Source organism: Limanda limanda, chromosome 5 (assembly GCF_963576545.1).
Source record: "Limanda limanda chromosome 5, fLimLim1.1, whole genome shotgun sequence".
Classification (NCBI taxonomy): Eukaryota; Metazoa; Chordata; class Actinopteri; order Pleuronectiformes; family Pleuronectidae; genus Limanda; species Limanda limanda.
Genome location: NC_083640.1, coordinates 12,098,626 through 12,111,049, shown reverse-complemented (window position 1 = coordinate 12,111,049; position 12,424 = coordinate 12,098,626). Strand labels below are relative to the sequence as shown.

General features: G+C 44.3%; 1 protein-coding gene across 8 annotated transcripts in view; it reads right to left on the bottom strand.

The window, feature by feature from the left end:
* Positions 1–12,424, bottom strand: part of rhobtb4 (Rho related BTB domain containing 4) — a 38,931-nt gene that overhangs the window by 4,771 nt on the left and 21,736 nt on the right. For all 8 annotated transcript variants that reach the window (XM_061072220.1, XM_061072219.1, XM_061072218.1 and 5 more), the window contains 6 exons: positions 11,465–11,666; positions 10,925–11,028; positions 5,493–5,678; positions 4,386–5,205; positions 4,048–4,267; positions 2,477–2,595 (listed from right to left, as the gene is read on the bottom strand). In XM_061072220.1, the coding sequence (XP_060928203.1) occupies positions 2,477–2,595; positions 4,048–4,267; positions 4,386–5,205; positions 5,493–5,678; positions 10,925–11,028; positions 11,465–11,656 (1,641 nt within the window). In that variant the 5' untranslated portion in view covers positions 11,657–11,666. The remainder of the gene's footprint in view (positions 1–2,476; positions 2,596–4,047; positions 4,268–4,385; positions 5,206–5,492; positions 5,679–10,924; positions 11,029–11,464; positions 11,667–12,424) is intronic.

Genomic DNA, 12,424 nt, shown 5'->3' with positions numbered 1-12,424 from the left:
GACGACTGGTCTCCACTTCCTCCTTCTATCTGAAAATGAAGCTTAAATATCACGGATACGAGCATCGCCATCTTGTGCATTTGGAACCAGAGTCTTATTTGACCCTTGTCCCATCCACTAACATCGAGGAAGTGAGATTTATGACCTAAACTGCAGCCAGCTACCATGGGGCGATAAAGACACTTTGGCTTCAGTTAGAGGAGCTGTTCTGGCGGCCATGTTTATATACAGTCTACTGCTGCAATCCCTCTGTGTTGTAAATATAATGTATAACCTTCACATAAGAGATGAACCTCTATGTCGATATAGATCATACTCGAATAGAAACTGATGAACAATCATATTAAACATATTTAAATACAGTACTGATTCTTTTTATATAAGAATGAGAATGAGACAATCTGCTGTGGTAAGATTGCGCAATTGTAACTGAATCCGACTATAAAAACTCTGCTTCTGTTGAACTACAAGATTAAAGTGTTCTAGTAAGCATTTCTGCTCAGTTGTACATACACTATATATTTGTTTGTATTTGTATGTGTCTCCAAGTGAAAAGGATAAACAAGCAGCCAATGGCAATTCTGAAATTAGAGTCTGCACACAAGGAGCACAACTGTCATAGCCGGTGGACAGTCACGTAACTGCAGTTTCCTGTTGATATGTCAAATCCAATTCATTAATTTAGCATTGTTAAGCTTTTCAGCTGCATAAAATACTGCTTCATTAATGTGCAAACACAAATACACTCTTGGACATACAGCATAAACACTGGGAGCTTCTCTGTCTCGGAGTCTTTGTCTCTTGTCTGGGCACCTGCCGTCTGTGCGCTGCCAGCTTCGTGGACTGTGAAGAGTAACCATAGACACAGGCAGCCCACCAGCTCCAAACACTGAGCCCCCTCACCGATGCTGATGTCCTGTTTTTACCCCTGGCCACAATAGATGCATTGGCCTTTTCACACCCACCCACATGTTGTGTTCTGAAATAAAATCCAGGTTTATCCACATGGAAACACAAAAGGGGTCAGTTTCTTTCCAACTTTTAAATTTGCTTTCTTCTAACAAGCCTTATAACTTTGAGCTTTGCCTCAAAAGGGAATATACATTTTCACTCCTTCTCTCTCTCTCTCTCTCTCTACCTTATTTCTTCCTTACTTCTAATCCTTCTACAGAGTTGGATCTCTGTAACCTTACTCTGCTGACCTTGACAGTAACCATACCCCAGGGGATCTGGTTCTGCAGCACAGTCCAGGGAGCATCGACGTTAAGCGACGTGAACTTCCTCTCTGTGGTTAGGGCCGGGTCCGGTGCACAGGCCCTACCAACCGGAGGAGTACTGAGCTGAGAAATCTGAAGTAACCAGACCCGGCACACAAGTAGGGATGACCTCAAAAGAGCTCCTCTTCCGGGCTCACTCAAGGTACTGAGACAGGGTAGTGCACAACATCCTCATTCTGCCGTTACTAACCTAAACCCTCACACTAGTGTCGAAATGTCTCGCTACCCCAAAAGCTACATAAGGATGGTAACTACTGATTAAATAATTGGAGAGCCCCGGTGTCTCTGTGGTGTTGCAACAAACTGAAAACTGTGCTTTGCATGGTACGGAAAACATGGCCTCAAATGCTGGCAAGTTTTCATGTCGCTTTAACAGCATCTGAAGGGTGTGTGTGTGTGTGTGTGTGTGTGTGTGTGTGTGTGTGTGTGTGGGTGTGTGTGTGTGTGTGTGTGTGCGCATCGGGCATGCCTGTGAGAAAGAGAGAACCACATATGTAGGTGAATGACAAAATAGTCTGAGGACAATCTGATAACAGGCCACAAGGATCTTGAGCTGTAAATCTTTCTATATACACTGTCCTGAAGATAATAAACCTTATCCGATAAATGATTTATCTTTAGCTTAGTTATCTATTGATTATTGATTATTATTGGGTGATTAGATTTCCCTTTTGTTGACCTGAGTTTACTATTCGAACACAAGCCGACAGCTCTTAGTTCGAGTTTCCACATCTGGTATTTAAATGTCTCTGACGCTGCTCTATATGCAAATAACCACACGTGGCATTGGAGTTCCTGAAGACCAAATTACGTCATTTTAAGTTGACAGATGTGTCCGATGAGAATGTTTGTGTATGTATGTGTGGCGTTGTGAGCAAGAGAAAGAGGGGCTGAGTGAAAAAAATGTATGCTGCTGATGTATCAATCATGTTTGATGTGGGGATCAGTGTTGATATTGTTGCAGTGGCTCCAATCAAATTGATATGCGGACACTGAAAAGCGTGAGAATATGTAAGCGTGAAAATACGTCAGCTCTGGTTTGATTCATCACATCTCAGGAAGCATTCAGGACTAGTTTAGACCACTTGTGCATCACTCAGGATGGATGTTAACACCAGGTCTGAACTGGGTCTAAATGGCTCTTCAAAATCTGAAATCCAAAACCATCCTCAACCTCTTCCTGGTATGTCCGAGCTCACCTCCTCGACGTAGCTTTCCATGAAAGAGCCTCGGAACATGGCCGCCATCCAGTCGCAGCTGGAGATGAGCAAGGGCTTGTGGGCCGGCAGGTAGCCATCGTCCAGGCGGAACACCACATCTAAAACCGGGGTGGGAAAAGAGCATTCATCTCGTGGAGTGCCACAGAAGCCCAAGCTACAGAGAGGGGGGAGAGACAGACAAGGCAGACGTCCAGACGCACGCACAGGCAGACAGAAGGCCAGACAGAGACACACAAAGACACAGACACAGGTAGACAGACAGAGAGATAAATTGACAGAAGGACAGAAGAGCTTTTGACAAAGAGTACGGAAAAGAGAGCGGACGCAGGGTAGTTGGTGAGGGATAAATCCTGTGTGGATGTTGGTCGTGTCAAACCAAAAGATGAACGATGTTCGAGTTATAATGCTGAAAAGTAAGTCTGATTGTATTTAAAATCAGTCCTGGAGGAACATATGGTATAAAACAGATTATGTAGTTGTTAAGATAGTATAACTTTTAAAAGAAGTAGAGAAAGTATAGAAAGAAGTGAATGTGAGACAGGCCTTGTTCAGAGACAGCCGACTGGTAGTCAATGCAGCGATAACATGCAAACACAACAGGTTAGGGGGACACACAACACACACATACAAGACAACCAAGCTTTAAGAGAATTTCACACAAGAGATGAACCACAACCCATGAAATGCATATTTTATATACGGTATATATTACATATGTTCAGTGGGAAACAAACAGAACAAGCAAATATACACAATGTTTCCACAAACAGAAAGAGAATGGTGCTGGAAATCAGCAAAATCTTTTCTGTCTTTTTCTTTCACTTTTTCATCCTTGTCATATTTCTCAACTACGCAATCTCTCTCTCTCCCTCTCTCGCTGCCCCACACACACACACACACACACACACACACACACACACACACACACACACACACACACACACACACACACACACACACACACACACACACACACACACACACACACACACACACACACACACACACACACACACACACACACACAGAGTTCTACAGACATAGACTGTATATAAAGATGGCCGTCGCAACTCCTCACTTCCTCCCACTATCTAGAAATAGAGCCAAAATATCTCAGATACGAACGCTGCCATTTTGTATATGGAGCCAGAGTCTGTGCAGGAGCGATCAGGCGATGGAGTCGCAGTAGCGAGGTCCAGACGATACACATGTTCCACCAATCAGGACTCAAACTAAATAAACACAAACTTAAATACAATAAACACTAGAACAAACTGGTGTGTTAAGAGCTTACTAACATGACGGAAACCATCTCTGAAAAATGATTATTTGACGTGTACTTTGACTTCTTATGTCCATATCCTATCCACTCATGGAGTAGGCAGGATTTAAGACCTATACTGATCTAAGACGCTTTTGGCTTCACTTTTTCTAAGCAGTTGTGTCATCCATCTTCATATACAGTTTATGTTACAAACACCTACTGATGCACACATGGACAACACCTACAATGAGCATGGAGGCACTAAGTGATTTGCACAGTGGTTTACCAGCAAAGGTCCCCTTATTGAGACTCTCCTTGATGCGGTTGGCTCTGCGGACGTGGAAGGCCTTGGTGATCTCCTGGTTCATGAAGCTCTCTCTGTTCAGGACATTGGCCACCATCATCCGCAGGTCAAACACCTCCAGCAGCTCAGCTATGGTGGCCACCTGCATCAGGTCCCCCCGGCCCTCGTCCAGACTGCCTGTGTACAGGTACTGAAGCACCGCCTGGAAGCAGAGCAGGTCGAGAGGTCAAATGAAGAACTAGTCTGTAGGAATGAGGAAGAACTTTTCTACGACACACAACAGAATATTTTTTTAATCTTGTTGCTCATAAGTCCATCACCTTGAATGGCTCTTCTTGTATAAGAGCATCCATGGCTACCACAGTCACAAGTCGTGGTTGGCCAGTCATTGGATCATCGACATGCTCCAGACACACGCTCAGGAACCCTCTCCCCCAACCTGAAAGTGCTCGGCCAGTTCCCAGAGCTCCCAGTGAGTACTGGGCTCGGGACGGGAGTGCATTATCGCTCTGGGAAGTCCTCAAAGAGCCCTGCTGGAGCAGCTGGGGTCGATTCAGGCCCCGCACTCCTCCATCAGCCCCGTCTTTATCAATGTCCAGGCTCTTAGTGCGCCCGGCGAGCTCCTTGGCTCCTCTCCTGCTCTGCTCATCCTCCTCCCCGCCCTCCAGGTTTTCCTTGCTCTCCTGCTCCTCTCCCTGCGGTGCCACGCACGCTCCGCCGAGATCCAGGGTGAAAAGGTCGTAAAACTTGGAGCAGGAAGTTGCCAGATAGACTTTGTGTGCAAAGACGCGAGTGGTGCCGGCCTGCAGGAGGAAAAGGACATCTGTGCACAGTGGCTGGCAGAAAAGAGAATCAGGCCCCTCGCCGTCTGTGGGAGGGGGGTCCGGGATGCCCACGATTGGGCGTGGAGGGCGAGGAGGCAGGAAGGGCGCCTGGAGGAGGGGCCTCTGGACCCTTTTCAGGTGGGACTTCCAGAACTGCAGGTGACGACGGGAGATCAGGGCGGCTCGGATGGCATTGTCGAAAACATCTTTCACTCCAAACTGGGCAACAATGCTGGTCTCGAAGTAGGGTATCCCAAGCTCCTTTGCAACCTCGTGGCCTCTCTCAGGAGGAAGGATATCTGTAGGTTTGATTGGTCTGCAAGTAAGGAAGAGATAATGCTATTAATGATGACAGTTTTCCGATTAACAAGTCAAATACACGCAAGGTGGTATTGTCTGCATCTTAGTGTTCATTTGATCAACTTTAACCTACACTTTAGTGAATCAATAAAACAACATCATCAAAAACTTGTCAATGTCTCATCTGTGGTGATTCAATTACTGCTCTGCTGTTGTTATTGATCGCTGATTAACAGAACAAACCCCACAGGTAAAAAATCCACCAACGCGGCGGATTCTATGCAAATGAATCTGGTGTCTCACTTGGCAAGGGGCCGTCGTGCACGGTTAACTGCTTCCAGGTCGGCGTAGCGCAGATCCAGCTGGCAGCCGACCAGGATGATGGGAGTCCGGGGACAGAAGTGCTTGATCTCCGGGAACCACATGGTGCGGACATGGCGCAGGGAGTTGGGATTGGCCAGAGAGAAGCAAAGCACCACCACATCGGACCTACAGGAAACGGAGGAGACGAAAAATTCCTCATCTCATGTAGATACAACTAATCACAAATGAGATGGAAAAAAGATGTCAGAGGAGAATTGAATTATTTTGTCATGAGCAGCAGAAAGATGGCAGGTGATATTTGATGGAGTAAAGAGGATAGAGATGTCAGCTTATGTTTAAACATAAATGATGTGCGTATGGAGGAAACTTGTATTGTCGGATTCTGGATGGTGCCTTTGAAAAATCTATGAGGTGGGTCGCAGGACGCATGTGTGGATGAGGGTGTTCAGTGTGCATCTATGTATGAGTCTGGGCCTCTGGGCTGCTGATCTGTGTTGCCCATCGCTCTCTGTCTCTTATGTAAATCTCCCTAAGCCCTCCAAGGCCACGCTGACCACAAAGAGGAGGCTAACAATAGATCGGGATATACACACACACACAAATTAATTTCCTCAACCGATGTGTTTCAGCAAGCAGATGACAGCTGGGCATGTTGGGACATGTGTGTTTCTGGGTAATGTCTGATAGAGCTCAGTAACACAAATCATCTGGTGTTATAAAGCTGCTGACAGGATACAAATCTACAATCTCTAGGTTATCTACTTCTTATGCACAACTTTTGACCCAAGTTACTTCAACGCAATATTAACCATTACTGATATCCTGCAGGTACTCTGATGTATATTTATTTATAAGATGTGAGATACTAAAAGGAATCTTGAACTTAAGCGCAGCATTAGACATAACTTTAACACTACTCTTATTCCCTTTGAGCTAAAATACCTGTGCTACAGCTAACATGGGATATTTACTGAGCAGACAAAGCAGCAGAGCAGACTGCACTGTAATATATCTATATTAGTTTATAGTATTTAACCTTTCTTTAAGTTTGACCCAACTTTGCACAAATACAACAACAGAGTACGGGTAATGTAAAACAACTCAAAAAACATAGAGTAAAAAGTACCTAAGACAATGTAGCTGAACTACTTACAGCTCTACAATGGACTTGCTACAAAGGATATTTCTACAGTGTGGATATGGGCAGCATAGGCAATCTTTACTTTCACTAATGTAATCTCTCAAAAGCTCAAATGCCCCAGGGCCATAATATACACCAGCAAAGCATTACATCACACACACACACACACACACACACACACACACACACACACACACACACACACACACACACACACACACACACACACACACACACACACACACACACACACACACACACACACACACACACACACACACACACAAACACAGGAATTTCCATTAGCACTTTGTCAAAGGATCATTACCATTACTTAGTCTATTTCAGGTCATGTTATGTGTACATGCCTTTGCTCTCGTGGTTAAACTTAAGCCTCGCTGCCATAATGGCCGGTGCAGCTTTTAGTAGCAGAGCATTGTATGTACTTGCCACAAATGTTGAGACTGGAGAAGATGCGTTTTATCAAAGGCTTCCAGCACAGCAAAGGAAATGAGAAACCTTGAATGCGTTTGAACGTGTCCGACCACACTGTCAGACGCAGCTGTTTGGAAAGTTTGAGTGTGCAGGTAAACATTACAACACTTGAACCTAAGGAAGCACTGCTGCTGCTTTACGCTGCAGAGCTGCCTCCAGGTTCAACCTGCAGGTCGACCCAGATGCACAGGATGCTGTATAATGTGTCCGTTGTTCTGTTTGCAATGGAAACCTACAAAGAAGGCAGATGTCGACAATGGAGAGAGCTGGGACACAATGTGATCAGTGAAGACACGATGGGTTGCTTGATATCATGAGCATTTGCATTAATAAATAAGTTACACTATATAACAGTTTGACTCAAAGCAGTCTCATTTCACTCGTTGAGCTCGGCATGAGTGTGGTGTAAAGGACAAGTGAACCTGTCTGAACAAGTAACTTTAAAACATTATGTAAATTGTTAAACAAATATAGTGAATAGGAAATTTGCTTTCGGTTTGAAGTGAAGAATAAACACTGATACGCCTGTTACCTGTTAAATTGTTACCTCTGCAAAACGTAGTTCCAACACTGTGAGTGGTTGATTAGAGATTTGTGTGTGTGTGTGTGTGTGTGTGTGTGTGTGTGTGTTTGTGTGTGTGTGCACTGGTACAGTATCAAGCTTAGGTTAGGTTAAGGTTAGGATAAGGGTTAGGGTGGTATTTAGTTGTGTTGATTACGGTTGTGGTAGGGGGCTAGGGCAGTGGTTCTTAACCTGGGTTCGATCGAACCCCAGGGGTTCGGTGAGTCACTCTCAGGGGTTCAGCAGGGGTCAAAACACACACAGTATAGCCCGGTTCACACTAGCAATGTCGGGCCATTTTTGTCGGCCGTCAAAAAATTGGCTGCCCACAATTTGGTAACACACAATTTTTCTCCGCCGTGTCAGATTGCAAACATTTTGTTGCTTAGTAACACAAAAGAAATTCAGGCTACTCGTATTACTCCTGACGTCACACTCAAAACTGGTTGCAGCTGATCACGCCACATTGCTTATCTTTGATATCTGTGCTGCTTGGTGCGCTCAGTAGTCGACTTGTGGCTGTTGTGATTGTACGTCATTCAGCAGAGCCAGCTTCAACAGCAATTCTTCAGAACAACACCGCTCTCAACGTTTTGGTGTCACCAAATCGTACCACACCCCCTTATTGCTAAGAAAGTCCTTGAGATACTCACACTGTTTGTTACAACGTATTTGTGCGAGCAATCCTTTTCGATAGTAGACATGAAAATTAAGAATAGGAACAGACTTTGTTGCGAAAATGATATGAAAGTGGCACTTGCATAAGGTGAAGCCGCGCATTCCTGAACTTGTATCTGAAAGGCAACAGCAAAAGTCACATTGATTTGCAGTAAATAGTCATTGAGTTATGTTTTTGTTGGTTTTTATGGTTGGTTTTGTTCTTTGAACACATTGATTTTGTGTGCAACTGTTGCATGGTTAATTTTGTGCACTAACAAATTATATACCTATGTTTTGAAGAAATCATATTTTATTTTTCCAATTACGAAGGGTTCGGTGAATGCACTGATGAAGCTTGCAGGGTTCAGTACCTCCAATAAGGTTAAGAACCACTGGGCTAGGGAATACATCAAGTCAATGAGGTTCCTCCACATGATAGGAGTAAAGGTTGGGGATTGTATTTTGTATTATGGAATAAATAACAAACACAACATTAATGACCCAAATAAACAGCTGTCTATTGTCTGTAGTCTGGTGTAATCAATCATTGAATAGGTGTCATGCAGGGACCAGTGTGACTCACACAGCCTCTCATCAGTCATTAACTTTGTCACAGCACTATAACAGTTGATAATGCATCACTAAAGGTGCAACGCTGACGGTTAAAAAAGGAACTTGAGGTTGGCTCAGGTGAAGTTTGCAGTGTCGGGGCTGGGAGTGTTTCTTAAACCGTAAAGTTCCTCTATTAACAAAGCATGTGACATTCTGGGTATTGTCTGACAATGTGATGTTTTGAGTTTTGATATCAACAAAAGGGCTACAAAGTGAAAAAGGTGCAGAGAGGGTGAAGGAGCAGCAAGGTGTCAAGGGGACAGAAGCGGAAACGCAGTCAAACAACCGGGTAATGAGGGAAATGGGTGAGAGGGGAGGTCAGGTGAGGTAGAGAGGAGTCTGAGGTCAAGCTGGCAGAGAGGAACAGGCCCGCAAGAACAAATGGATGAACAGAGTCTCAGGAGGACGAGAATGAAGGGAGGTCGATGCCTGGACTTGCAGATGCCAGAGAGGCAGGCAGGCAGAAAACCGCTGAGCTGGCACCGTGTCTCTATCAGCTGACTGCAGCCTGACGGAGCATACAGGACATGCACGCACGCACATGCTAAAAACACACATTTACAGTACAGACACTGAGAGAATGAAAGAACACAAACAAAACCACACACAACTGACAAAAGCACAAACGCACGGTCTGTCACGTAGATACACTTGCAATAAGATGACGTGGCAACATGTGTGCTTCCGCCCGCCCTCACAAAAACTCATGCAGGGTCATGTGTGAGAGGTAGTGGTGCAGAGTTATGACATGACACATTCAATGATGAAAGATTTGAGTATGATGCTTAGTATGACAAGGAAAAATCGCAACTTTTTTAAATGGAAAACTAAACACAATGCATTCACATAATTGTATATATTAATAATAAACTCTCTGTTTACAGTAATTATTTAATGATGTGATGTATCATTACGTTTCTGTCCTCCTGTCACATGACCATGTTTGGTCTCTGCCGTTTGAATAGGCATGTCCTGATTTTGCTATGTAACCGCTTTTGCATTCATGCCAATACATCAGCTTTGATAGAGGGATGGGGCGTAAGAGGATAGAGCGATGATCCAATCATGTTTGGTGGAGGAAGTGTGTAACAGCCTGAGGGCAGAGGTCGGCTGAAACGCTTGGCAGCTGCACTGCACCAAGAAATAAAATAATCTGGGAAGGTAAACGTTCTGCGGGTGTGTTGATGTGGGTGTGATGGATTAGTTACATTCTCATCGTAAATTAAGCGGCTTTCGGACATGCACTGAACTCCGGACATTTTCCTCGGGCTTTGTGTCAAATTGCAAATGTCTTATTTAGTTGTTACGGGTATTTTACAAAACCTTTCCTGCCAGCTCCCTGGTAAAATGCCTGGAAAATGTCAGAGTAAGCTTGTGTGAGAATACAGCTGGAAAATATTCTGAAATTCACAGTGACCAGCGTGTTAATGACGTTTCTAACATGCGATCGACCAGAAACTGTTAAAACACAAAGAAATATCTCAGGATGAAAAAGACACGCAGAAGACACTGATGACGTCAACTTGGAGAGACAACTTGATTTGAGTGCTTTTGGCAGTAAGACCAGCACCAGTGTTGTTTTGCTGTAAGGAAAATGCAGCAGAATTTGTTATATCCTTGATATTCAAAAGGAATATTCAAGAAAATGTCAGGACCCAGTATTCCTTTCACTTTAGATTCTTTTGAATTGGGCGACAACGTGTTGTTTTACATATCAGCCCGAGGAAGTTGTGTCAGTGCTTTACAAGTTAAACAGCCAAGACAAAAAAAATATCTTAGCTGAACCACTTGTGAAAACAATGTGTGTTGCAAGGTAGTTAAACAGGCAGCACCTGTGTTACTGGGTCAGTAACTAGGTTCTGGCAGTTGGACAGTCTAAATGTGTGTGTGTGTGCGTGTATGTGTGTGTGTGTGTGCGCGTGTGCATGTGCGTCTGCTCACCTGCCATAGGCGAATCGTCTGTCTTTGTGATGATCCCCGAATGTGTCCCACAGCCTCAGGGACACACTGACCTCATCCACTATATCACGAGATCTCTCTAACACCTGCAACACACACACACACACACACACACACACACACACACACACACACACACACACACACACACACACACACACACACACACACACACACACACACACACACACACACACACACACACACACACACACACACCAATGTCATCAAGTCATCAAAAGTCTCATCTTTCATTATGGTGTTTGTGTTTTTGGTGGAATTGAAGGACTATGCAATCACTGAGCTTAATGAAACAATTTAAAAACTCTATCCTCATGGTCAACAAGTAATAAAGTAGTTTTTCTTTCATGGGCCTGAACAGTGGTGATTTTACCGATGTTACAAATGCACATTAAACTAATTATCCTCAGTACCACTTTTAACACTGTACCCAAATTTGTCTATATGTGGCTCTTTCCACCCTCTGTTTGCCTGCGTGTGCATGTGCATGCGTGTGCCCACCTCCTGGCACACACGGTACTGGTCGATGGCCCAGACGGTTGGCACGTGGGTGGCGAGCAGCTGATACTGTGTGAGGGTGGCATTGCAGGCCCGGGCACAGATTAGCCTGGTCTTGCCTACTGCGTTATCCCCGACCACCACACATTTAATGGTTTCCACATTGGGCCGCTCATAATCTGTGTCTATATCCATGGAGAGGGCCCTGGAGAATTCAGGAGACACAGAAAGAAAGGATGGAGGTTAATTCAATAGGCTTTGGAAATGAAAATCACATTGATTAGGTGTCCCGGGAGGAATGGGACTGCAACAGCGAAAGTAACGGGCATCAGGCACAGTGGGTTTTTAACGGTTGCCCCGTCCAGGTTTGGGAAGCTTGTATAAGTCTATAAGCTTAAGCTGTGGCCATAATGACCAGTGTTCAGGGGTCCCTGCCAAACTCTTCAATAGAACACATGGTTCACAGGGTGAGGAACAGAGGGACCGCAGCGCTATTTCTGTAACAACACACACACAGAGTGAGAGAGAGAGAGAGAGACAAAGAGAGACTCCCCTTGAGCTCACTGTCAAGTCTGTTCTCCTTTTTGACGTGATGATAGCGTCTTAGCTTCAGATAAAACAGATATTAAAATGTTTTCATTCATCCATTCATTAAGCCTTCATTTTATCTTGGGAATATATTGAGACCTCATTTACAATCTAGCAGAGAACAGAAAATAAAGCCACCAAGAAATCCCCAAAAGAAAGATACAGTGCAATTTGCAAAATAAAAACTTAAATTGCCCTAAGGATTAACATGAGAAGAGCTTTAGTTTTATCTCCATGTTATTGCATGGTGCAGGTGCATGATGAGAAAAAGAGGATTTATCCAGCTCAGTAAAAACAGTTCGCACCTCCAGTGTAATCCAGTCATTTGATATCCCTGATATCATGAAGCCATTTGTAATAAACCTTTTAGGGCAA